This window comes from Diorhabda carinulata, chromosome 3 (assembly GCF_026250575.1).
Source record: "Diorhabda carinulata isolate Delta chromosome 3, icDioCari1.1, whole genome shotgun sequence".
Taxonomy (NCBI): domain Eukaryota; kingdom Metazoa; phylum Arthropoda; class Insecta; order Coleoptera; family Chrysomelidae; genus Diorhabda; species Diorhabda carinulata.
The window spans coordinates 7,017,759-7,042,091 of record NC_079462.1 but is presented as its reverse complement, the minus strand read 5'-3'; the positions used below and the strand labels follow the sequence as shown (position 1 = coordinate 7,042,091).

Genomic DNA, 24,333 nt, shown 5'->3' with positions numbered 1-24,333 from the left:
CGCCTTCTCCCATAAATTTGACGATTTTAGGATCTATCTTATCTACTTTGCTCCCTTTGTTGATTCTGATTTTCCTTATTGCCTTTTAAACTTCTCCAAAGCTAATTTTTTCAAAATTTGTATTTTCTGTTTCTACCTCTTTGCTATGACATATTCATATGTTCAGCTTAGATTCTACTTATATAATTTGATTTAATTTTCCACTATATCCAACAACAAACAATTAATAATCGCACACGGTGAATCTTGCTCATGCTTGACTGTCAAAAATGATGTCAGTTTGCTATCAATTTAAATATTTTCAATTTAACGTCTACTAACCAACATTTGAAATATTTTTTCCTATTGAACTTGCATATACTAAACTGATATTGACCTGTACTTTGTCTAGATAGACTAATAATAAAGTAGAGCGATACTTTTCAAAATTAATGCGCAATTAAATGTTATTGCATTCTCATTGTCTGATATTCAAGTTTGAATAAAAAATAAGTCCTTTAACAGTAATTCAGCTTGTACTATGACCAGAATAATTCTGTTAATTACTACGGAATTATCAATGGATTTTCTATCAAAAAGAAAAGGGAATTCAATTCATTCAACTGACGTGCTGGAAAATAGAATTTTTCGTAATTCATTTCAACCTTCAGCTTTTTCAAAATATTCAGGAGCTGATGATGTTTCAATGGTAGTTTTAATATATTTATTTATCATCTCAAAGAAATATAAATACCGCTTAAGCATCAACTAAAATTTATAAAATGTAGGAACAACTGAAGGAAGCTTCTGTAACGGTTTATCAGCTGAATATTATGAATGCTTGATTACTTCACGTAGACGTAGTCAAATATGTATAGTTAAACATCATCGAGCACCGTTTTCTAGTTTTCTCCATTATGATAATTTTATTGCTATTGTAGTGGATTGGTGTGACACAATTCTAATCTGATTTATCACCAAAAATTATAAGCGAACGCTCATAAATTGTGGGAAATTATGAGCGTTTTTTATTGTAAGCTGGTCCGAACCATCATACTCCTTCTTACGAAAACATTACCTCATTGGATACAGACAAGAAACTACAATTAATAAACGAAGTTTTGGGTCGCAAGAAAGTTTTGCCAACTCTAATTTCGGCAGTCCCGCAATCTGAAACAGTAAGGCGAGAAACTTGTCACATTATTTTCTGTTGTCTGTTTGCAAGAAATACAAGTGTATAACTTGGCCAGGAACTCCACGAGATTACTTTGATTCTTTGAGATGGTCCACTTAGTATTAATCCGAAGTTGGAAATAATTGTTACGATTGGAAAAAGTTGCAAGCTTGTTAATTTGATTATATAATACAAAGTCTCCACTCTCTGACAATCTTTATTAAGATCAATTTTATTGTTTGTAGTACTACTTACTTATTAATAACAATACAACTCAAGTTTTAACTTCAACTATAACCTCCAATAAGGAAAATTTCCTTAGCTAGAAAAAACTATACGGATCTACTTAAACATCCGAAGAAATCACCACTAAATTCAAATGTAATTTCCTATTACTTAAAATTCAGAATCAAATAAAATATAACCAATTATCGGAGAATTCTAAAAAATTTAAACATCTATTATCATGAATGTTTCTCATCTCAAAGAAAACGGGTGTTCCTATTACTGCGAGTGCTCAATCTCAAACCCAATACACCTTTTCTTGAATATTTGTTTTGTAGATCGGCCCTTAACTGTAGCCTCATAATCTAAGTCGATCGGTCCGTTCTACGCTCAGTTTGAACCCAGGTCCGAAATATGGTCTGAGGAATCGACGTCAGCCGCTTTCGACCATCCTAGAAGCAAAGCTACTTCTAAATACCCTTCACAATTTGACCGCAGCTGCATCAATATTGATTCAGTTTCCATATCTCATATATTAGGAACAGTAGTTGAAACTGTTCGTCAGATTATCTAATTTTTTACAGACACAACAGTTCCATTATAGAACATAGACAAATCTACGGACTCACCTTTGACTCTCATTTTTAGGAGAGATTATACCAGTAAATTTAAACCAAATTTTGTTGCTATTTAAGATTTTTCTAACCTCTTCGCTAATCTATTGAACTTATTCAATAGACAAAGAAAACCGTCCAATGTGTCATTGCTCAATTCAACTTAAAATCCAAATTTTTAAAATCCGATTTATAAATTCAAATTCCAATTCTATCCCATTGATTTATAATGAACAAAATATCCTAACTAAACTCCCTAACACACAACATTTTTCCTCATTCAAACCGTTTAGACATTTCAGGATATTATATCTTCCCTTGAATAGGGGCTTGCGTAACAGCTTCAATAATACCTTCACTACCTACAAAGTTCATAACCGAGGAAGTTTAGATTTCATTATATTTGAATAATAATCATCTACTTCTGCAGTTTTCTCAATATTTAAAAACTGACGACCATTTATATGCAGATTTGAAGCAACGGGTTATTTATCAGCTACCCAAAGAAATATAATGTTTCACCTTGGTCCCCGATATTGCGCTCAGATCATTTGTTTTACGAGAGTATTGTGGTTATATTATGAACGGTAAATCTGGATTTCGAATCGAAATATTATAAACTGAACTGAAAAGACCCCTGCAATGGATAATTTGGCTACTACACGCAAATAAACATCCTTTGAGGCACCTATTTCAATATCTTGATGGAGAGACTACAGGGCCTAGGGGATTTTCTGGTACAATAGGCAAACAGCTTCAAAATTGTGAAAAACTTCGAATTCAAAATTATAGAGAAATTGTATTGATTTTGCCAAAAATTGATTGGGAAGACTCAAGTGCTGATCAGAAATACTTAATTGAAATGTGTTAGGCATTATCAACCTTGTTGTTCAAGTATTGTTCAAAGACTTGGCAAAGAGAAAATCAAGAAAAGCTGCTCATTCTCGTAGGTTAACGAGGTTAATAGAATATTACGTTAATATTAAGTTTTTACTGAATCTGTTACTAAAGTTGATTGTCAAATATGCATAATGCATAATAATAGGTACCTCAACAAACAGTACGGAGTCGTCGTTGATCCAGTTGTTCAAGGAATTGCGTCTTTTGCAAAATCAGCAAGTATTATTCTAGCAGTGGTAACTGATTCTAGAATACATATTAGGGAAATTTGGTTAATTTTGACGGCCAGATTAAATGAATTGGAATGTATAGAAATACACTCAATGTCTAATCTAGTCACGATTAACCGATCAAGGAATTGAGAAGATAGTTCAGACAATATATGCTCCAAATTTTCCACGATTTTCCTGTCAGTGGGGGAGATATGTCAAAATTGTCCCAGAAGCCGTAATATATGAGTATCAGGATATGAAGCTAGAGATGGTTGTATTTTGAGAAATATTATGCAAAAGTGTGAAACCAAGCCCGCAAAATTGACAGATATAACAAGTTTCTTAAAGAGTGGGAGGTGGGTGGAAATTGATACGTTGCCATCTCCTCATTGTGACTTCCTGGTAATATTTCGCTCATTAAGAGCAAATATGAGCAAAGAGCTGTTTTGCATTGCATATTTAATGTATTACTTTAAACAACTGAAATGAACATTTATTTCACTTTCAAAAGTTCGATACATCTATTTCTAAGATCGTCAAATTTTCTTCCTCACTTCTAGAGAACAACTAAAGTATTATTTTACCTAATCGAGATTCCAAAAAACTTGTGGTCGTTTATTTATACCCAATATCATATAAACAACTATTTGTTGAAACATAGCAAAACCTCCGAAATCGAACAAATACGTTCGTTTATTCCGCAAACTTCAATACTTATTCCTCCTTTTTGTACTTTGAACTCTACCACTAAAAATGAGTTTGCGTTAACCTCCACAACAAAGCTACGAACGAACAATGACGCGAGGGCATTTGCATCCTAGTTACATAATCGTGGTCTTCCACTTTCTCTATCCTGCTCTATCCTTAAAACAAAACTAATTCTTGCTAGCTCGATATAACTGGGATGATGTCCGATTAACTTATCTACCCACCGCAGACAGTTTGAATTATATTCAGTTGTCTACACACAACTTCAAAAAATTAGAGAGTTTAAGTAAATGCAGTTTGAATTATGCATAAGATATAAAATGATGACAAATATTCTAGAATATTCAATGAAAGGAAACAGATTTTATTCTTATTGAATTTATAATTGAAGTGTGTTAAACGTAAAGTGAATATTTGTTTTTGAAAAAATTTATACCAAAAATAACCGGAATTATTAAGACCTCTTTTATGTTGTGAAATCTATGTCTTTCCCCATGCGCGGAAATAAGAAAAAGTCACATGGGAATAGGTTTGGCAATTAAGCTGCATAATTATCCTAATTTCTAATTGTTGAACGTATATAGATGTCGATGCAGGAGCATTGCTTGGAGAAGAAAAGGTCTTCTGTCTGCCACAAATCGAGTATCAACATTTTTTGGTCAGAGTGAATCGACTATTATTTTTATTCTGTTTTATAACCAGAGCACCATCTGGATCAATTTTCAACTGTTGTTGTTATTACAACTCTTGTAAATTGTTAAAGTTAAATTGTTATTTCTTGACCTCTGTAAGGACAAGGTAAACTTGGTAAACTTTGTCAGCAACTGACCAATCTGTAAGAAATGTTAGAAATCTTGAATTGTGTGTGGTTATAAAAGTAGCAACAATCTTTTTCAATATGTTTGCTATATAATAATATATTAAAAATTAACTGTGAGAGAAATTAAAAATGTAATGTAATGCAATGCAAAATGGGTGAATTATACAAGGTTCGCCACCATGCCATGTTTGTACTTAAAGGGAGCCATGGGTTAAGAAAGTTTGGGAACTTCTGGCTTATGGAATGGATGATATTTGGAATGATGAAGAATTCATAGAAATTTATCTCAAATGAAACGATCCAGTATAAAATGTACTTGAAACGTACGTATGCATGTACAAATGTTTGCATCTTGTCAAATGATAAAACTTCACGTAATAAATAGCAAGTCCAATTTTAATGACCAATATTGTCGATGTACGAGTACGGTAAAAAATGGGACGAATGATTTTTGTAGCAGCAATTACTTGCGTTGTATTAATTCTAACTCTTATGTTTCTTATCCTCACGTTTTGAGACAAATTTCAGAGATTTCCTGCTTAACAAAATGCTACTACAGTCACTTCAGTGGGATTTGGTCTTCCTTTTTCTCAATATCTGTCTTACTCACTAGATCTAGTACCTTGTGTTTCCTGGCTTTCGTGGGAATAATTCTAAAGGAGGCGTTTGGATACCACCCTTCTAGAAATAATTCCAACCATGTATTCAACGTTAGTAAGAGAGCTTTGCTAGCCTAGACTAATACTTTGAAAAAGTATAATTCAAATTTTACGCTAACTTTTTCAGTTTTATTATTTTTATTAAAATAAATAGCTATATTCCATGATGATCGTTCGTAAATACCCCATTTAAATTGATTATTCTCACTATTATTTTGAAAATTTAATCATAATCAAATTGAATAAGTCGTTAACCGTTAGCAATTTGTTCTCAGGTTTGTAACTCAAATGATATGGACGTGAAAGCGGGTTGTATGTTTAAGAAATGCAGTTTGCAATTGAATACTAAATACTCATACGAATGATTCGACTGCTGAATCTGAATTACTTGTTTACTATGAAGTGCAACAGCAAATTTAAGTGAATGCAATGCAATTAACATTGGAATTAAGTCAAGTTTACATTAAACTACTTCATTCGACTTTCTGAAGTTTTGACGAATTTCAATTTAACTATTTTTGATTTCCACGTTTCATAGAAAGAAAAAATTAACAGAAAATTTTTTCATCGCGGTAACGGAATATCTAGTTCGGTAGATTCCAATAGAAATTCACATATAGTTGAGTAAGATTATTAGAAAATTTCGCTTACACGAAAAATACGTTCAAATTTTTCTGTCATTGAGTTGTCATGAATGCTCTCATTTGTGTAGAAGTTTTAGAATAGCTTCATGACTTTTTTCAATATTTCGAAATGTATTCACAAGATTCCTTCAATACGTTCCTATTCGATTATTACTTGTGAAAATTACTGGTAGTAGCTCTTTGTTGTTTCTCTTTTTTCTCAAGCAAAAATCACCACGTTTGTCCATTTCAGAATTTCTTACAATATGTAAGTTCAAATACACAAAATTATGTTCATTTATCAAATCTTCTTTAACATGAAAATGGATGGTACCCACGAAGAGAGAAGGTAGAAAGAAGTTACGACTAACATAACATTCATCAGAAGCTGAGGGAATTGAAAACTAAAAATCAAATGGCCTACGTTCAGGCTTGTTGACCGCCAATGGGAGATTCGGAAGCTCAGAGCCTTTGAAGATGTGGAAGATTTACTCAGAACAAGTTTTTGATGATGAACGTACAAGTAAATACACACACTACGATGATGTCTCTGGTCCTTCAATTCTAATCTCCGAGATACAAGTAGCTATAACGTCCTTAAAGCACGTTAAAAAACGCGTCTTTAAATTTTGACCACCATTTTTAATACCACTTAAGACAGAGTAAAGATTTCTGAAGACTGGCTGCAGTTAAACTTTAAAGCTTCCTCAAAAAACCAGATGCGAAGCACTATGAATAATACCGCCTAATGAGCTTGATAAACTACATAACACGGATTTTTAGCAAAATTATACAAAGTCGAATATACGCAAAATGGGAAACAAATTTCCCTAAAACGCAATATTATTTTCGTAGCGCACTTTGTACAAGGAGAGCCGTCTTTATCCTACAAGTTTTCATCCAGACATCGAGAGATATGAACAAAGACATACACCGTTGCTTTATCAATTTCTCCAGGGCTTTCGTAAACGTCAATTAAGAAAAACGTATTAATGTTCTTAGAAACACTGGCATTGACGGAAAAGATATCCGTATTACTATTATTCACTGGAGTCAAATTGCAAAAATAAAACTAGATAAATCGCTGAACGGAGAAATTGCTATCAAGAGGGGAGTCTACAAGAATTGCATACTATTATTCCTAAAAAACATTTAAAGAAGCACTGGAAAAACTATCAGATAGCTTAAAAATCAACGGAGAAGTAATCAACAAAATTAGATATACCGATGACACAATAATTATAACAAATAAAAATAAACAGCACAATTATACGCAGCAAGTGAAGAAATGGACTCTCCTTGAATATGTCAAAAACTGAACATATGATTATTAGCAAAATTCATCATCATTTCCAGTAAGTGTGACAATAAACGTTCAAGACATAGATCGGGTAGTATACATGTCTCGAAACCACAATAAACGATAAATGGGGCATTAGAAATAACATCAAGGATAGAAAGAGCTCAACTTGCGTTTAACAATATGAAACATGAAGAAACATCATACCAGCAAAGATATACTTCACAACAAAAATTTAGATCAAACGGGTGGTACATATTTTCTGTTTTGTTCTATGGTGAAAAGGCTTGGACCACCTCCAAGGTTACTTCATAAAAACTAGAATCTTTCGAAATGTGGATATATCTGCGTATTTTGAAAATATCCTAGACGGATCACAACACCAACATGGTAGTTATGCAGAGTCATTTTTACAGTAAAAAAACTGAAGCTGAAGTATTTTGGCTACATTTTATGACATGACAAATACCGTCTTTTGCAGTTGATTGTCTAAGACAAAGTAGATAGTAAGAGGGGATCAAGAAGTGATAACTAATTCCTAAGAATCTTCTCCGATTCAACATAGTGAGATATTACCACTGTTGCTTGCTTATAGATATCAATAATGTTCAAACGCAGCTAAATTTTGAATACGTAGATTAATAGAAGTAAACTAATATTAAAAGGTTTCGAAGGTCACAATCTATCGATCCAAAAAATACACGTCTTGTATGAGCTGATTACTAATATATTGGAACAAACATGTACATTCCTTAAATTAATGCTATATGAACATAACCTCTTCATATTTCAACAAAGGTATGATGAAGGCTCCGTAGGTTTTTGCTCATATCTTCACTTGCATAAGATCCGTGATATGAAACAACACAACATTTGATGCAATAAAGACCAGATATATCTTGATCAAAAGTATGCACAGATTCAACAAAAACGATCTAATTGATCGGATTGGTGACAGTTTTATGAAACTTAAGTGTCAATTCCAGGATGGAATCTGATAAAGTTTATTTAACAATCACATAAATGTCAGTCAGATTAGCTCCGTATCAAAAATTGCGACATTTTTGACTTCTTTCGAATATCTAACAATCTGGTTTATTCGAGATTTATTTTCTTGGTATCTATTAAGTGTTTTATTTGTCAGTTTCATTTAGTGGTAGGTATAGTCTCTGCCCGGATGCAGACGGCCCTAAACATAAGCAAAAACTGAGGTGATGAGGAGCACCTCTCGATTAACCCCAGTAAAACATCACAAGTTCCATTTACAAATATGAGCGCATCTATCCTTAATTAAACTAAATTAATACTTTCCAGTGAAGCAAAATATCTAGGAGGTATTCTGGATAAAACACTAAATTGGAACAATCACCTCTACAAGGTAATAGCAAAAGCCACTGCACTTGTCGCAAGACATAGGGACTAAAGCCTAAAATGGTATTCCGAATATATAAAACCGTCATCAAACCCATGATTCCATGAGCAGCGCTTGTTTGGTGGTCGAAAAATAAACAAAAAACAATTTAGAGAAAACTAAACAAGAGTCAGTCAGTCAAACTGATCTGTCTAGATATTACAGAGGCAATGTCAACCTGCGCTACTACAGCTTTAGAGGCACAACTGAATCTGCCTTCTCTTCACCCCATAATGAAGAAAGAGGAATTTAGCCACGTCAGATAATCCAGACAGTGAAACTAAAGCCAGGACATCTGATAGGTCTACTAATGATTCTAGAGCTAATACAGCTAGAAATCCGTGATAAACCAATGGACCTCATTCGAAGTATTAGCGACCGCCAATTATGGGTCAACAAAAATCATCCCTAAGCTCGAAACTTATCTCTCTGAAATAGGTTTGAGTAATTTATTGTAACTAGTAGCTAATCTAAAATTGAAGTAAATTATTCTTTTTTTTTTTCTTTTACATTATTGAACTCCTGATATAGTTCAAGAAGTTTTTAGGGGAATATAAGAAGTTGAAAGTTTTATGTTTGTTGTTCCATGAACTCTCAGAAGTTGGAAACTCTATCAGCTTGAATCGCTGCTGGCAAACATTCTTATCTAAAAAATTACTATTTTAATCATTTCTCCATCTGGGAATACAAGAGGAGTAGGTTGTTAATAGAAACTGTAAAAAGAGTTTATAACATATTCAGACAGTGGGGAGCTACTAACATTGATATAAATGGCATAGAGTTTCAATGGAATGAGGATATTGTTGTGACGAATATATGGAGATATATGGAATGAACTATGGTCTCGATTCGATATCCTTTTTGCAGGTTTATGATTCTTTTTGTGAAGCCAAATTAAGTAGAAACCGGCCACGAGACATAATCTTGGACAAAAAAATAAACGTTATGGTATTTTAGTATGATCTGACATGAGAAAGATCGGAGAGAAAAGCCCGTGTTGAAATAACAAATGTCACGAAACGTACGAATATTGATGGAAAAATATTTTTGGAATGAAGATTCAATTCAAGAAATAAAAACAACTATGAATGCGACATATTACTATAGCTTACTGAGGCAATTGCGTCAAAAGATTATCGGAAAAAGGCGCAGCAAAATCAGCCGAGGTGTGAGCTTGCTTCACGAGAATCCACATTGCTTCTATTTCCAAGGCTACTGGACAGGAATATGTTATATACAGATATTAAACATTCACCATATTTGGCCCTGTCTGATTATTTCTGTTCGTACCATGTACCAAGAAAAAACCGTTGATATCTACCTATTAATATTCAATGTAGAACATTTGTAAACAGCCATATTTTTGTTTATGTATAAATTTAGGTTTCATATTCAAGTTTTAGAGGAAAACCTTAAATTTCCTCGGAAACTAATATTGCAAAATATTCACCCCTAATTTTTGAAAGAGAGATAAAACTTTGACGTTTCATCTACTTTCAGTCTTCATCAAAATATCCAATAGGCGAAGAGTTTAAAACCAAAGATTATCGATTTTGTACCCATGCAACACAACATTCCCGAGTACAATACTTTGGAAAGAGTTTGGAAAGAGTTTGGAAAGAGAAAAAGTTTGTCACGTATTCAAAAGTGCTTCTGCTCTTGAGAAGTTAAAAAAATTGCAGATGATGCAAGAACTGAATTTTAACTTGAAGATGATCAAGTCAGTAATGAACCAATAAATGAAGTTAATAGAGAAGAAGCGAAGGAAAATCAATGTGAGGAATATGAAGCTGACTTAAATGTCAAATTGACTGACTGTTTCATAGATGAAAAACCGCAAAAGGAAAACTTGCCTTCAGCTCATAGTATGTATAAGTATAAGGAGAACAAAAACACATATTAAGCCGCCAAAAAAGAATTATAAGCTAAAATTATCACAAAATTTACTTCTAAAGATATTCCATAAAAGTGAGAGTATTGATATTTTAGTGACAGGAAAATCTACTACATCAACAGAATCCAAATCCGTTGTTAATAATGAAGATGAAAAACCGACAGAAGAGGAAATTAATCAAACAATTGTATAATTTGATGAAAATAGTGGCACGTCAAATTTTTATCTGCCTTTCAAAAATTGTAAAAAAAGAGACCTAAAATCTAGACGATTCTTACATAAATAATATTCACAACCCTTTATAACAATTTCTGCGACATTATTTTTTTTTCTTCGAAACTCTTCAATTGATTACGAATTTATGTCAATTTATTCTCACTCAAATGAAATTAGAACTGTTCTGTATATTATACAGGAAACTTCTATCTCATAATTCAATAAAATTTCAGGAAGTAAACTTTTGTATACAATTATACATAGTAGGCATGCTCTAATCACCAGCAATTCCCAACATTTGGCTCATCCACTGTTCGGTAATTTCGCAATTTGGCTGCAGATTCAAAGACAAACATTTTATCTAATTACTTTTAAGAAATCGAGAGATTCTCTCATAATATAGCCATTTAAGGCAGGCATATCCGAATTCGAGGAAAATGTTCTTCTTTAATTAAGTTAATTAAAAGTGTGAGACGGTGGTTGCAGAACAATAGACTGCCACAGTAACTAAATATGCTTTTTAAATAGTAAACAGGATCGGAGTCGAGACGAAATACTCTCCATTTCAATAAAATGTAGACGATAAATTACTATTAATAACAAAGATATTTTGTATATCAAATACTTTTTTAGTAATGTGATAACGACCTTTTGGACAAAATCAATATACAAATGATAATACATACCAACTTATTCTAATTCTTGTGGACTACCAGATTCCAAAAAGACATTCTCTAAAATTATTGGTTGGAATCAAATTGAGGCTCGACACATTCTGGTTTAGTGAGGACTTACTTGATAAAAAAAATAATTTCTGAACCAAGTTCATTTCATAATTTGTTCCATTGTCGGAATAATGATAAATGAGAAATTCTATCGCTTTTTCAAAGAAAGCTGTTATAGTACAAGATTTTACTTAAAAACATATTAACATCAAAAGATATTAACATTCTGCAAGTCTCCATAACTTAATCTCACGAATATTTGGAGACGTTTGAGCTCCTGGTGTATAGAACCACTTTCCCATAACTTCTCATCCTATCTGTGACGCATACAGAACATTTGTTTAAATTTATTCCACCCAAATGAAACAATGAATAAAATAAGAAAACGTTACAATAATAATAATAAGTAGTAATTGTTTAGTCTAAAAGTTTTTGATATCTTTATCGTTTTCATCTTCTAATGGGCATAGTTAGAAAAATATTAATATTTAAGTAAAAACTTACGTTGTGTTTCCATAGAACTTTGTATGCCCAAGGGTTGGCGTTTACCTTGCATTCAAAGTAAACATCGTCTCCCTCTTCAATATCGTCAGGATTGAGATTCGAACCCAGAGACAGGTGGAGAATGGGCACATCTGAAATCACAATAGTATTCAATTTCTATTCGAAAATAATTTCGAATTTTTCTGCAATCGGCCCGATTAAATCATTTTAATTTATACCAGTATAACGAGACTTTTCAATATGTTTTTCCTCATGATTTTTATGAAAAGATTTACAATAATTAAAGTATCGATTATCACTCTATGTACACTTTGAAGGTGATAGAATACGTACTGTAACTCATTTATTGGTTTGCTAAATAGAGTCACTGAATTATAAATGAATTGTTTTTCTGTTTACGTTCATTATTTTCATCAATATACTACCGAGCTATCAACTTCATGAAAATAGGAACATAGAAATGATAAAAAGTATGGTACACTTTAAAAATAGTATGATGAAGCACGACATTTTGTTATAATTTCTCTTTCTATATTTCTTCCAATTAATTGTTCTAAAAAAAAGTGAAACTGAGCGTATACAATAAAAAGCATTATCATCACTAACATATGGAAGTGGAGTATGTCTAACTAACAATAAAATAGAAACAATTTTGATGAAGTACATACGAGAAATAAAAGGAGGAACTGGGATAAATATATAGGAAATGAAATTATTAAAAACAACTCACATCAAGAAACAATCAAAGAAAATATATAAACTAGTTTGAACATTTAACAAAGATGGAACACTATAGATTAACAGAACGAATATGGAAAGCAAAAACCAAAGATAAAGGAGGAGGAACAAAAGAAAAAGGAGAATATAGATACGTCTAACAATCAAAGTAAAAAATATAATATATTGAATATAATTTGAAGTTACCATGTTATTTATTCTCAGGCGTTATATTGTTGGACGTTTTCAAAACAAAATTGTAATTTCAATTCAAAATTTCTATGCGTAGCTTAATTTATCTGATAATAACTAGTGAAAAATGTTATTTACCAAATAATTGAAATAGAACGACTTGACAACTATAGACAGCTGTAGACAGTTTTCTGATTTTTGCAATCGAAATATGAATTTATAAAAATTGGGCGTAATAATCTAATATCATCTAGTACCATTCAGTATCATTTGGAATTATCTATAATCATCTGGTATCATCCGCAATCATCTAGAATGATCTAATATCATCTGGTATCATCTAGTACCATTAAGTATCATTTGGAATTACCTATAATCATTTGGTATCATCCGCAATCATCTAGAATGATCTAATATCATCTGGTATCATCTAAAACCATGTTGAATCATCTAGTATCATCTAGAATCCTGTTGAATCATTAAGTATCATCTAGTATCATCTAGAATCATGTTAAATCATTTAGTATCATTTATTATCATCTAATATCATCTTTTAACATGTAATATATTCTAGTGTCATCTAGTATCATCTAGAATTATCTAATATCATCTGGTATCATCTAGAATCATCTAGTATCATCTAGAATCCTGTTGAATCATCAAGTATCATCTAGTATCATCTAGAACCATGTTGAATCATCTAGTATCATCTAGAATCATGTTGAATCATCTAGTATCATTTATTATCATCTAATATCATCTCTTATCATTTAATATCTTCTAGTGTCATCTAGTATTATCTAGTAACATCTTGTATCATCTAGTATCATTCAAGTGTTTACTAGTATCATCTAATATCATCTAATTATCTAGTATTATCTAGTATCATCTGCTAGGCTCTGTTCTTCAGTTACTGCTGGAAACATTGAGAAAGTGAGGCGTGAAATCTAAGAATATAGAAGCGATTGAGGCAACTCTTGGTGCTGGTATCGACACAGTTAATTAAATTTTACATGATCATCATATGGAACATAATAATCAGATAATAATGATAACAGATTAATTGAATAACAGAATTTTTTAGAAAAAAGATTAGTTATAAATAGTAAGATTCAACTACATAAGCTGTGTTTTCCTAAATTTATTCAAAACACATCCTTTAGATCGGACACATTTCTTTTATGCCGAAAGAAGATATTGTTGAGTGAAATTTCGTCGTACAATTTTTGGAACTCTACAATGTAAATCATGAATTAATTCCTAAATTATTGACTTTAAAACTTTTCAACTATTCTGTTAACCACTATGGGATTTTCGCTAAGCTGTGCCAAACTCGCCTACGTTATTAAATATATTAGGAGGAGTGTTGTAATAACGCCATTCCATTGTCTAACTTCTACCTTATTTCACTGGACAGACAATGGATATGTGAGGTATATGTTTTAACATGGAAGTTTTAATGTGCATGAAGCTATTTGAATCTCGAATTACGACGTATGCTGAAATGTACTGAAAGTAGTATTTCACGGAATTTGGTTAATTCAAAACTTTGTAGGAATGATTTGAAACTTTTTGAACGAATTTGTTGATCGGAAATAACCATTAAAATGTTATTTTCATATTTTTTCATGAATATAAAACATTCCAAACAGCATGTTTAGTGAACCAAGAATTTCAGCAAATTAATCTGATGTAATTCATTGAAGCCAACCTCGTCTAATAGGTAGGAATAAGATATTTTATTGTACCCAGTCGACACCAAAATAACGAGCAAATTTCCATTTACACCACAACAAACGTTTAACACGCAAGTAATATTTTCAACATTCACAATATCACGTAATGTCAATCAATTGTATTTCTGCCGACACTTAAGGAACGACAACATAAAGACGGATCAGTGGAAGTCTTTCATAACGTGATTCAATCAAAGATTTATCAAGCACTATCACTAGAAAGCAAACGTGATAACCTGAGATTGATTACCTTCTTGACAAGACTAACTACAAGATATACGTAATAGTTTTTTTTAAATTCACAGTTGTAATGGTAAAAAGTAACAACGATATAATTGACCTAACGTGAATTAACTGACCGTACTAAAAATTGAGTTTGACGTGAGCTTTGTTTACAATGTTGTTTTTAAGAAATTATTACATTTAACAGATATTTATCATTAAAGTCAGTTGTTGTAAGAGCTAATGTGACTATTTATTTAATTTTACATCGTACAAGTAGAAATATAAAACATCATCTACTTGTAAGCTTCGTGTTAGTCGTAAATAGTATTTAGAATTCTATAAAATTCATAAATCTCTGTAGAATTTTCAAAGAAGTGTCTGATTATACTTGCATCAGTATATTAATCAACAATTATTCTCAGACAATGGCTTGAAAGCAGATTAGATCACGACCACAGGAGTTTGTTACAAATTTTATTGAATATTATGAGATGGAAAAAATAACTATTGATTATACTAAAGTTAACATTTTTTTAAGGACTTGTCTATTAATATTATATATTTCTGAGAGTGGCAACTGCACTGAAAATCTTAAAAAATACGGTATGCACCGTTAAAAAAAAAGAAGAAAGAGAATAAAAATTTTCCAACGCCACTTAGTCAGACACCTCGATTGAAACTAAAAACAGAGGATGTATGAAGAAATTAAGTAGATAAACATAAAAATAATACAATACCGTCCAATAGTCTTGATCTTTAGATTAGAATTAATTTACACTTTAAATAAATTTAACGAGTACACCATCATAGTGCATACTAAGTATATAAATTAGGTAGATTCGAACTTTTTATTTTAAGAGTAAACATGTTACTCTGAACTCTAAAGCAAGATTTTCTACTATAGTTCTACAGTCTTAATCAAATATGGTATCAACGTTACACGTGTGAGAATCTACTAACGCTCCTGATATAAATCAGTTTATGAAGAGTGATTTTGGCTCAGTTAAGGGAATACCCAGTTATTTTTTAGAATATATAAGTACTTATATACAAGTATATAAGCACACAGAAATTTTGAAGACTTCTACCGATCCGAACTTATGTATAAGCAGCATCACTGATCCTTGTTACGTCGTAGCGTGACCGATGTATTGATATTTGATTGGCAAGTGAACGAAAGAAAAATATTTGTGTTTTTGTGATTGTTGTTAATGATCAATAAGTGTGTAAGGAAGAAATCGTCCAACCACTAGTAGTTGAGATATTATATACTGTGTGAAGAAGAAATTTCATGAAAGATTTTTTATTTTAATGTCGATCGACTTTTTTAGATTTCTGAAGAAATTCCAAAAAAGGAAAATCGTAGGTGTAGATTTAAATTTGCGATGGATAAACGGACACCACTTTTATGGATAGATCAAATTTTCAGTGTAGCTTCTTCGGTTAGCAAAACATTGTAAACCGAAAATTTAAATCACGGCGATTGACATAATTGGTGTTATGGGGGTTTGAATTTTTCATGTATACAAATGATCTGATCAAAATCGATCCGCAATGGTGCGGCAATCGAATCGATAACATGCTTTTACAATTGTTACAACTTTTTCTGATGTTCTTGTAAGTTTGAAAACCATATATAATTGATTGATGTTTGTAAGGTATTTATTCTTGAAATTCTGTATTTCCAATGAAATTACGACTATGTTGTTGAAGTATTTTGAAAGATCCTTTTCATGGAACGTAAATATTTTCATGGCACGAAGCATTCAGTGATCCTGATGTCATCGGAAAGTTTACTCGAGCGAGTCTTCCTCTGTTAAGAGGATAACCTCAAAAAAAATTTTCGTGTCGGCATTTGACAGATAGAGTAGGCCGTTTACATCTCTCTTGGATCTACCAACTACACAATTCTAGACTCGTATTCCAAGAGACCCGAAATTGTGCAGAAAAAACATAAAGTTAATCGAAAATAAATGTGGTCATCATCATTTTGTCCCATTACCAAACGTGTGATCCGCAATGTATTCATTTCAGAGGATCAATTAATCAAGGCTGTTACTTGCCCTTTTCGAGGTGTCTACGTGAAGCGATTCGTTGTAAAATATCCAAATAGATTGAGTGATTTTTTGGACAAACACGCAATAAGACTCTACTCAGCTACATTATTCGCCAGATTTGGTTTACTGTGACTGAAAGCTATCCCAGTCTAGGATAACAAGTGTTTGGAAAATTGGATTAAGGGTTGACATTCTCATATTGACTCGAAAAAAGCCTTTTGGAAGCGAAAATATATATTTGTACTCGAATACGTGTAAACGTTGTTTATTTGTACAATCGAAATCAAATTTGATCACGTGGTACATCTCACAGACCTATTTGCTGAACTAGAAGATATAATCACGGAGCTTTTAATGGAGCTCTTAAAGCTAGTGATGTTATCATCCACTCTAATAATGACAGTACAAATGATTATAGCAACAACAATTAGTTCCATTGATAAGATGCTTACAATAATTAATAAATGTGTTTGAGAAATGAAAAGATGAGACAGATACTAACTGAAAATTTAATATTGAAGATTTCGTGTATTGATAAAAACGTTCCAACAGAAAGCCAGGACAAGGAGATCAGTACTTCAGAAATATTCCAATTGATCTTTTAAGGATGTGATACATGTTTTGACCTAAATCTTCATATTTATTTTTAAAGTTACCTCTTGTCATATAATAAATTCATAATCTGACACCCTCTACCAAGTTATAGTAAAGTGCTAGTAGCACTATCTAGTTTGAAACCATTTCATATAAGATTGTAGGATAATCATATATATTTATTCAAAACGCCGACAATAGTGAACTTGCTTGGTGTTTATATACAACTTTTTTCATAATTTTTTTATTCATTGATCAATATTTATAGAGAAAAAAATTATTGAAAATTGAAAATTTTCTAGGAAGTTTTCAGTTAGGCCGTCATATTGCGTAACGTCATAGGTATAAAATGAACATTGAACAAATTATTATTATGATACAAAATTAAACCAACAGTTATTTTCTCGATTATTCCAATATGAGCGTTATTATAAGACTATAAGTTTTTTTATTATGCCAAGAAATTCGGATATACAACTAAAATTGTTTGAGAGTGTTGGCCGTTTTAACGATCCTGCAAGAAGTAATAATTTTTGTTGCCAGGATCATTTTAATGTAGGAAAGATTCAAATTCAACTTATTTTGATATTCCTTAGTAATTGAGTTTATTATGCTATTAATTTTTATCGTTATAGATTATGTAATAATGTAAGAACTTAACCCATAAAAGATTTATTCACTTTATCATAAGTAATAAATAAAAACTCTACTATAATAGCACACGCTACGTTGCCGGCAACGATAACCTCGTGATCATCAACTGCTCAATGTTTTTATAAAACCTCACAACTGAAAACTAATGAGAATCGTTTTCTTATGTAGTTAAAAATTTTAAATTGCGAATTAAATATTATATATTAAATATTCAGATATTATTTTTTCACTTTTAATTAAATATTTCACTTTGTGACATTGTTTCATAGAACATACAGAGAACTAAACAAAATTAATAATTTTTAAAAAATGCAGCACCCTATTGTATACAAAGTAGTTTCACATAAAAGGACCATTTTATTATGGCTACTGCATAGTTACCTCTATATACTCAAAATTTATGGTTTTAAATTGAATTAAAGATTAAAAATCATATATTTCTTATCTTTTTAGTATACAATTCACCTTGTATAATCACGCAAATATTCTTGTTGATCTGTTCTTTCCTTTATTTTCGTATTTACTTTGACTGATCGATATTCAATTTGTCTTAAGGTCCTATTTTATTTCACGCTATCTGACTGTTAAATGAAATCCGGTTTCTTGCCAGAAATAAGTTTTCAAAAAACAATTTCGAATAAGCCATATCAATAGCGATTAAGTATGTTTGTCCTGACTAATATGTGAACGTATTCAAAACATGAATACAATTCATTTCGCAACTCCACGCAGTCAATGGACAGTATGATATGAAGAAACAGTGATAACACTACAGGAGTATCAATATATTGAAGTAGATTAATATGCTTCAATTTGATTTATTCAAAATTTATGGTAGATGAGAAGTTGCATGAATTATACAAGATTTCGAAGAGTCGTTTTCACTTCTGCAAGATGGCGAGCACTCGTCAATATGCTTTTATCTATCATAATCCGTTTGTAAATCAATTTAAAACGCTACACCAAAATTTTTAGCTTGAAATTAGGTGAAAAATTATATGTAAGAAAATTTATTTCTATGTTTTATTTCATAACACATATCCATTATAATTTACATATATAGGTCTTGCCAATCTAAAGCCCTTTCATCATTAAAATAAGTTGTTAATGCTCCTCTTTTTTTTATTGCGTCTTTTGTATTGCTTCCAATTGTAGATATATCATTAAATTCATTGTATTGGCTGGACTCAGCTCTTCAAGAGCCTGGTGCAACCATTAAACCATATAGTATGTAATTTTCATTTCTGATACCTACCACCAATTATGCAAACACACTGATGCTTGAACAACGGAAATAATATTTTTAACAGACCTATTAATTAGTTTTCTGAGAATTGTCCACTTAGATACCATAATACCAACAGAATTCTCTACCATTTTTCTGGCTCTTCCTAATCTGAAATTAATCACCCGTTTCTGATACAAGAAAAAGCATACTGCATCAACAAATCCACTAGCTTTTCTCCGTCGGAAAATTGAGGCAATAGCATATTTCTTTGTTTAAAATGTGAATATGTATATGTAATTTTTTTGATCTACATAATTCATAATAATCATGAACAATTGTTTTAGCTAATAAACTTTTACGATAAATTTACTGATCATCCATTTTTCCTCACGAAATTAAAACCGCCACATCAAGAATCCCTATTTTCTAACCTGTCAACATGCTCGATGACAGCTGACATTAGCCAGTTATTCGCAGCGAATTATTCGCAGCATTTACGCGGTAGTTTGTAAATAAATGGAGCAGTTTTATTTTACGATTGTTACACTAGATGTCGCCCACAAACATGTGTCAGTTTAATGAAGATACACACCGAAGGTACGACGTTTTCAACAACAAGGTTCTTAGCTCATTTTCCTCGTCTTAAATAAATAGCAAATGAACATTCAAGCAATATAAAGACGTATATATATATATATATATATATATATATATATATATATATATATATATTGCTCTCGAGTCTTAAGATTTCAAAAGATGTGTTTTCAGAACTTCAGGCCACAACGTAATGAATAAATCAGCTGTTACATGACTGACTCTTTCAAAGTCGATTTTTCATTCCATTTCGAACAACTTTCGTTTATTAGTTATTTCAGTTAATAATTTCAGTCCATATTTAATGAAACTGACCTTTTTTTGTCGGATCAAAGAAACCAAACACAGATTCGACAAAAGTGAAAGCTTTTAAAGATGTAATGGCAAAAGGACAAGTACCTTCAGTACCAAGAGCCAAAATGTCACAAGCAAATCATTAGAAGAAAAATTTTCTACTTTCCAGAGCATCTAGTTTTCATATAACGAATGCTTATAATAAAAGTCGAAAAAACATCTGCTATTATAACTGATACTCCTAAAATGCGGGGAAAATGCTTATAAAGCGAAAAATTGAGAATAACCGCCGATACAGACTCGGATACATCAAATGATTTGTTAGATTATGTTAGAAAAGAAGAAATTGATTAAGGATAGGAAACAAATCAGATAAGAATAAAATAATGATTGCATAGAGTGTGAAGGGACATAGAGTAACAGCAATCAAAAATAAGAATATCAACGAAAGTTTGTAGCGGTTGGATACAAGAATTCTGTAGCATGGAATCTTCCATTCCATGCTACTTCCAATGGAAGTTGTATGATTCTTGCCGGAATGATTTTAACCTCTTCAAATTAATCATTGACAACGATACCTTTCTAGTAACTTTACAATGATTGATTAAATCAGAACTTCCAAACTTTCTTCCTTGTGAACCACAAAATTATTAACTTATTTCTAGTTCAAGTTGACACCATATTACGTACACTTCTGTTTTAGAGCTTCTCGAGGACCCCTAGGGGTGTACCTGGACCAATTTGTGAATCACTGTGCTGAATGTAATGATCTTGGAATCAACAATATTTCAAATTTCTTCAACTTTCCATTTCTTTAACTTTTTTACATGCTTTACTACATGAATCGTCTCAATTTCAAATCTCTTTTGATATAAAATTGTTTTCAAAAACTAGGTGAAAATTGACGTTTCGACCTATTCCAGTTTTTATCAAAATATGACTTTAACAAATTGACAATTTTCATAATTAAATTAATCGATAGACCATCTTTTTAGCAAAAAAAATTTTTCCTCACTTGTTGAATTCCAAAAATATGTAGCAGGCAATTAAATTATTCGTATTTGTTGATATAGAAATATAACTAAATTGAATTCTTTAGATCTTCTTCATCTTTAACAGTTGCTCGTTCTTATGTATGTGAGCCATTTCTGAAATTTGATTCAAGTTTTATAACTGAATAAATGTTTTTTTTATATTCCATGGTTTTTGACGCAGTTTTACATTTTTCATCCTATTGTTGACCTTTTAATCTATTTATAAATACGGAATTGTTTGTCCTATTTAAGCAGCTTCACAATTATTATAGGATATTTGATCTTTATTATCATTTATATCTTTTGATTTTCGATGTTTTATATTTTAGTTTAGTGAGATATATATTGAATCATTCGATAGTTGTTGTTCTTGTACACAAAGTGACGAGAAATGTTTTATATTCTGATGTTTTTGTTCAGAATGATCATTATCATTTGATGCAGTTTTTGCTTTTTGGATGGCTGAGCATCTAAATTTTCAGGATCCATTGATTAAATAGATCTATAAGCCAAACTCATAATCCCAAGTCACAAAAAATCAGTGATAATAATACTCCTATATTGATATTACACTTAAAACAAACACGAAGAAAGCTGAAAATCCTATCAAGTTATTGGAAATGTATATCTCTCTATTTGAAATATTTAGCAAATTAATTGGATCCTTTATTCGATAATTGGAACTACTCCTTCCAGTCCATGGAGAAAATATAGTCTCTTATTCGTTGAGAATGAAAAAAAATCATATTATCTCCATTTTATGTTTGATAATTTGAACTGATATTGATTTCTTTTATTCTAACCGTTTTATAGAATGAACTGGGAGAATTTTTTACACAGACACGTATCCTAATTCGCAAATTACATCTTGAAAGTTCCATTTTTACAGTCAATATATTCTTGTTTGATTTGTTTGTCTAGTGAGGCATTTCAAAAACTATCCTTCATAACTATTCCTTAAAGTGAAGTTATCTTGTTTTGATTTGGTTTTTATTTTTGTGTTTATTTTATTTCGCCATCTGTTTGGTGAAGTTTGCTCCATTATGTTAGAAAATGAAAAGATTTCATGAAAATAAGCCCTACCTGGTGAATTATTAATAAACAAATAGTGATTCTCTGTTTGAAACGAGCTTTATACGTATTTATTCACAACACAGTTGAGTGCTTAGTTCTGTAAAAATCTTATAATTTATTCAGCAGTTATTTCCTGAAACATCTTTCGCGATTTTCTGGAAATTTATATTAGTATTCTTGCAAGCCAAGCGGTAATAAAGATAAAGAAATTCGCTTGTTTTATTTTGACAAGGGATACGCATACAACAAAGGAACAGACTCCTTATAATTAACAGCGTAGTGCTTTTTATATTCATTGTACCAACTTACAGAATACATTCAATTTCACGGTGTGCTCTTCGACGCCATTTTGTACCAAATGATTGGATGCTCTACACGTTAGTGATCGGCCGTTGTCAAGTCTGGCAGGTACAAAAGATAGAATAGAAGTTGTTGAATTTCCATCTTCAGTGTCCTGTAAATATATAATAATTATAAATAATCGTCTAAAAGAAGGTGATTTACATAAATAATGAAAACTTTATTCATGAGGAGATTTTTAAAATATATATTACGCGACTAGTTTTGAGCAATAAATTTGATGGATATAAAAGGAATAATGACCACCAAGGTAGTATCAAGGGACATGTCATAACATTCTAAATGTTAATTTTAATAATACTCAATAATATTCGATCTTCTTCCACTTTTCTTCCTCTCATATATGATAAAGATACTGCTATTTTAGTAAAATATATTGAACCAGTTCATACTCCGATGAATAGCGGAACAGTTCTAACACTTGTATTTTTTATTATACTTTAGTCATCCATAACATGTTTCAGTTGTCAGTCAAGTATATAGTCACATCTTAATGGATAAAATTATGAGTTTTTAAGTCACTAATTTAACTTGGTATACATCAACTAAGTTACCCATAAGTTTCAGATGTTTCTTCCAATTTAATCAACGTTATTTTGCATATATTTTCTAATATCATACCGTTAGGTTTGTGAAAGGATCCACTGATTTATTCATGATTAATTGTTTACTTCATCACTTTAAGGACTTGTAAACTCATTTTTTGAAGATGTGTCCTATAAATATCCCTCAGAAACATTTTCACTTCAACATACTAATATTTGTTTCAGCCTCTGTTAAAATTATAGTCGATGTTTGACTTGTAATGTATCTTCGGGCTAACCAATAATGGTTGACCATATTCGTTCTATTAAAACATCAAAACTACTTTGAAATAAATTATTTATTAAATAATAAAATAAGTAGTTGAGCGTAGTTTCAATAATCCAAAGACCATACTCGAACGAACACCAGATTATTAAGACATCTATCTGTTTACAGACCGCTCTTGAATACTGAAAAATTATATTGTATGAAAGATTATAATTATCTATAAGTATGGTCGTTCGAGTCATATCGATACAAATAAAGTGGGTAATTTGATACCTAAATGTAACTGAAGTATCCAAGGGACAGCCGGAATCAATCATCTATGATCTAGGTCCCCATTAAGATCGTGTACCATGAAGCTTGATGACTACAATTAACCTTGAATTTAAGTATCTAAATTTATGATTCTTCACAGTAACATTAAAATAAGGAAGAAATTTGGTCATCGGAGAGATACGTTAATGCTAAAAATATGGAACGTTATTGTATTCTTCAACTGAAACAGATTCCAATATTTCGCACTTTGCGTGAGTTAAATTACACAAAAGAAATTGTATATTTCTCTGAGTTACATCTGTGCAATGTTTTTAAATATAAGAAATTTTAAATGGAAAATTTTTATGTCAAAACTCGACTTAAACCATGAAAAGTTTATTTTCCGGGATTGTTCAAACCCAAATATTGAGGAAGTATTGAAGTATGAGGAATCTGTCATTTTTGCTTTTTGATACCATTACAAAGAAGAATGTTTCTCCATCTTCTAACATATTTAGAAGTTCTTGACACCTATATATAAA

The 24,333-nt window shown here is 31.2% G+C and overlaps 1 protein-coding gene across 3 annotated transcripts in view; it reads right to left on the bottom strand.

Moving 5' to 3' along the window:
- LOC130891204 (nephrin-like) overlaps positions 1–24,333 on the bottom strand; it is a 732,788-nt gene that overhangs the window by 73,839 nt on the left and 634,616 nt on the right. For all 3 annotated transcript variants that reach the window (XM_057795810.1, XM_057795809.1, XM_057795811.1), the window contains exons 8-9: positions 22,676–22,820; positions 11,965–12,095 (exon numbers count right to left, since the gene is read on the bottom strand). In XM_057795810.1, coding sequence (XP_057651793.1) covers positions 11,965–12,095; positions 22,676–22,820 — 276 coding nt within the window. The remainder of the gene's footprint in view (positions 1–11,964; positions 12,096–22,675; positions 22,821–24,333) is intronic.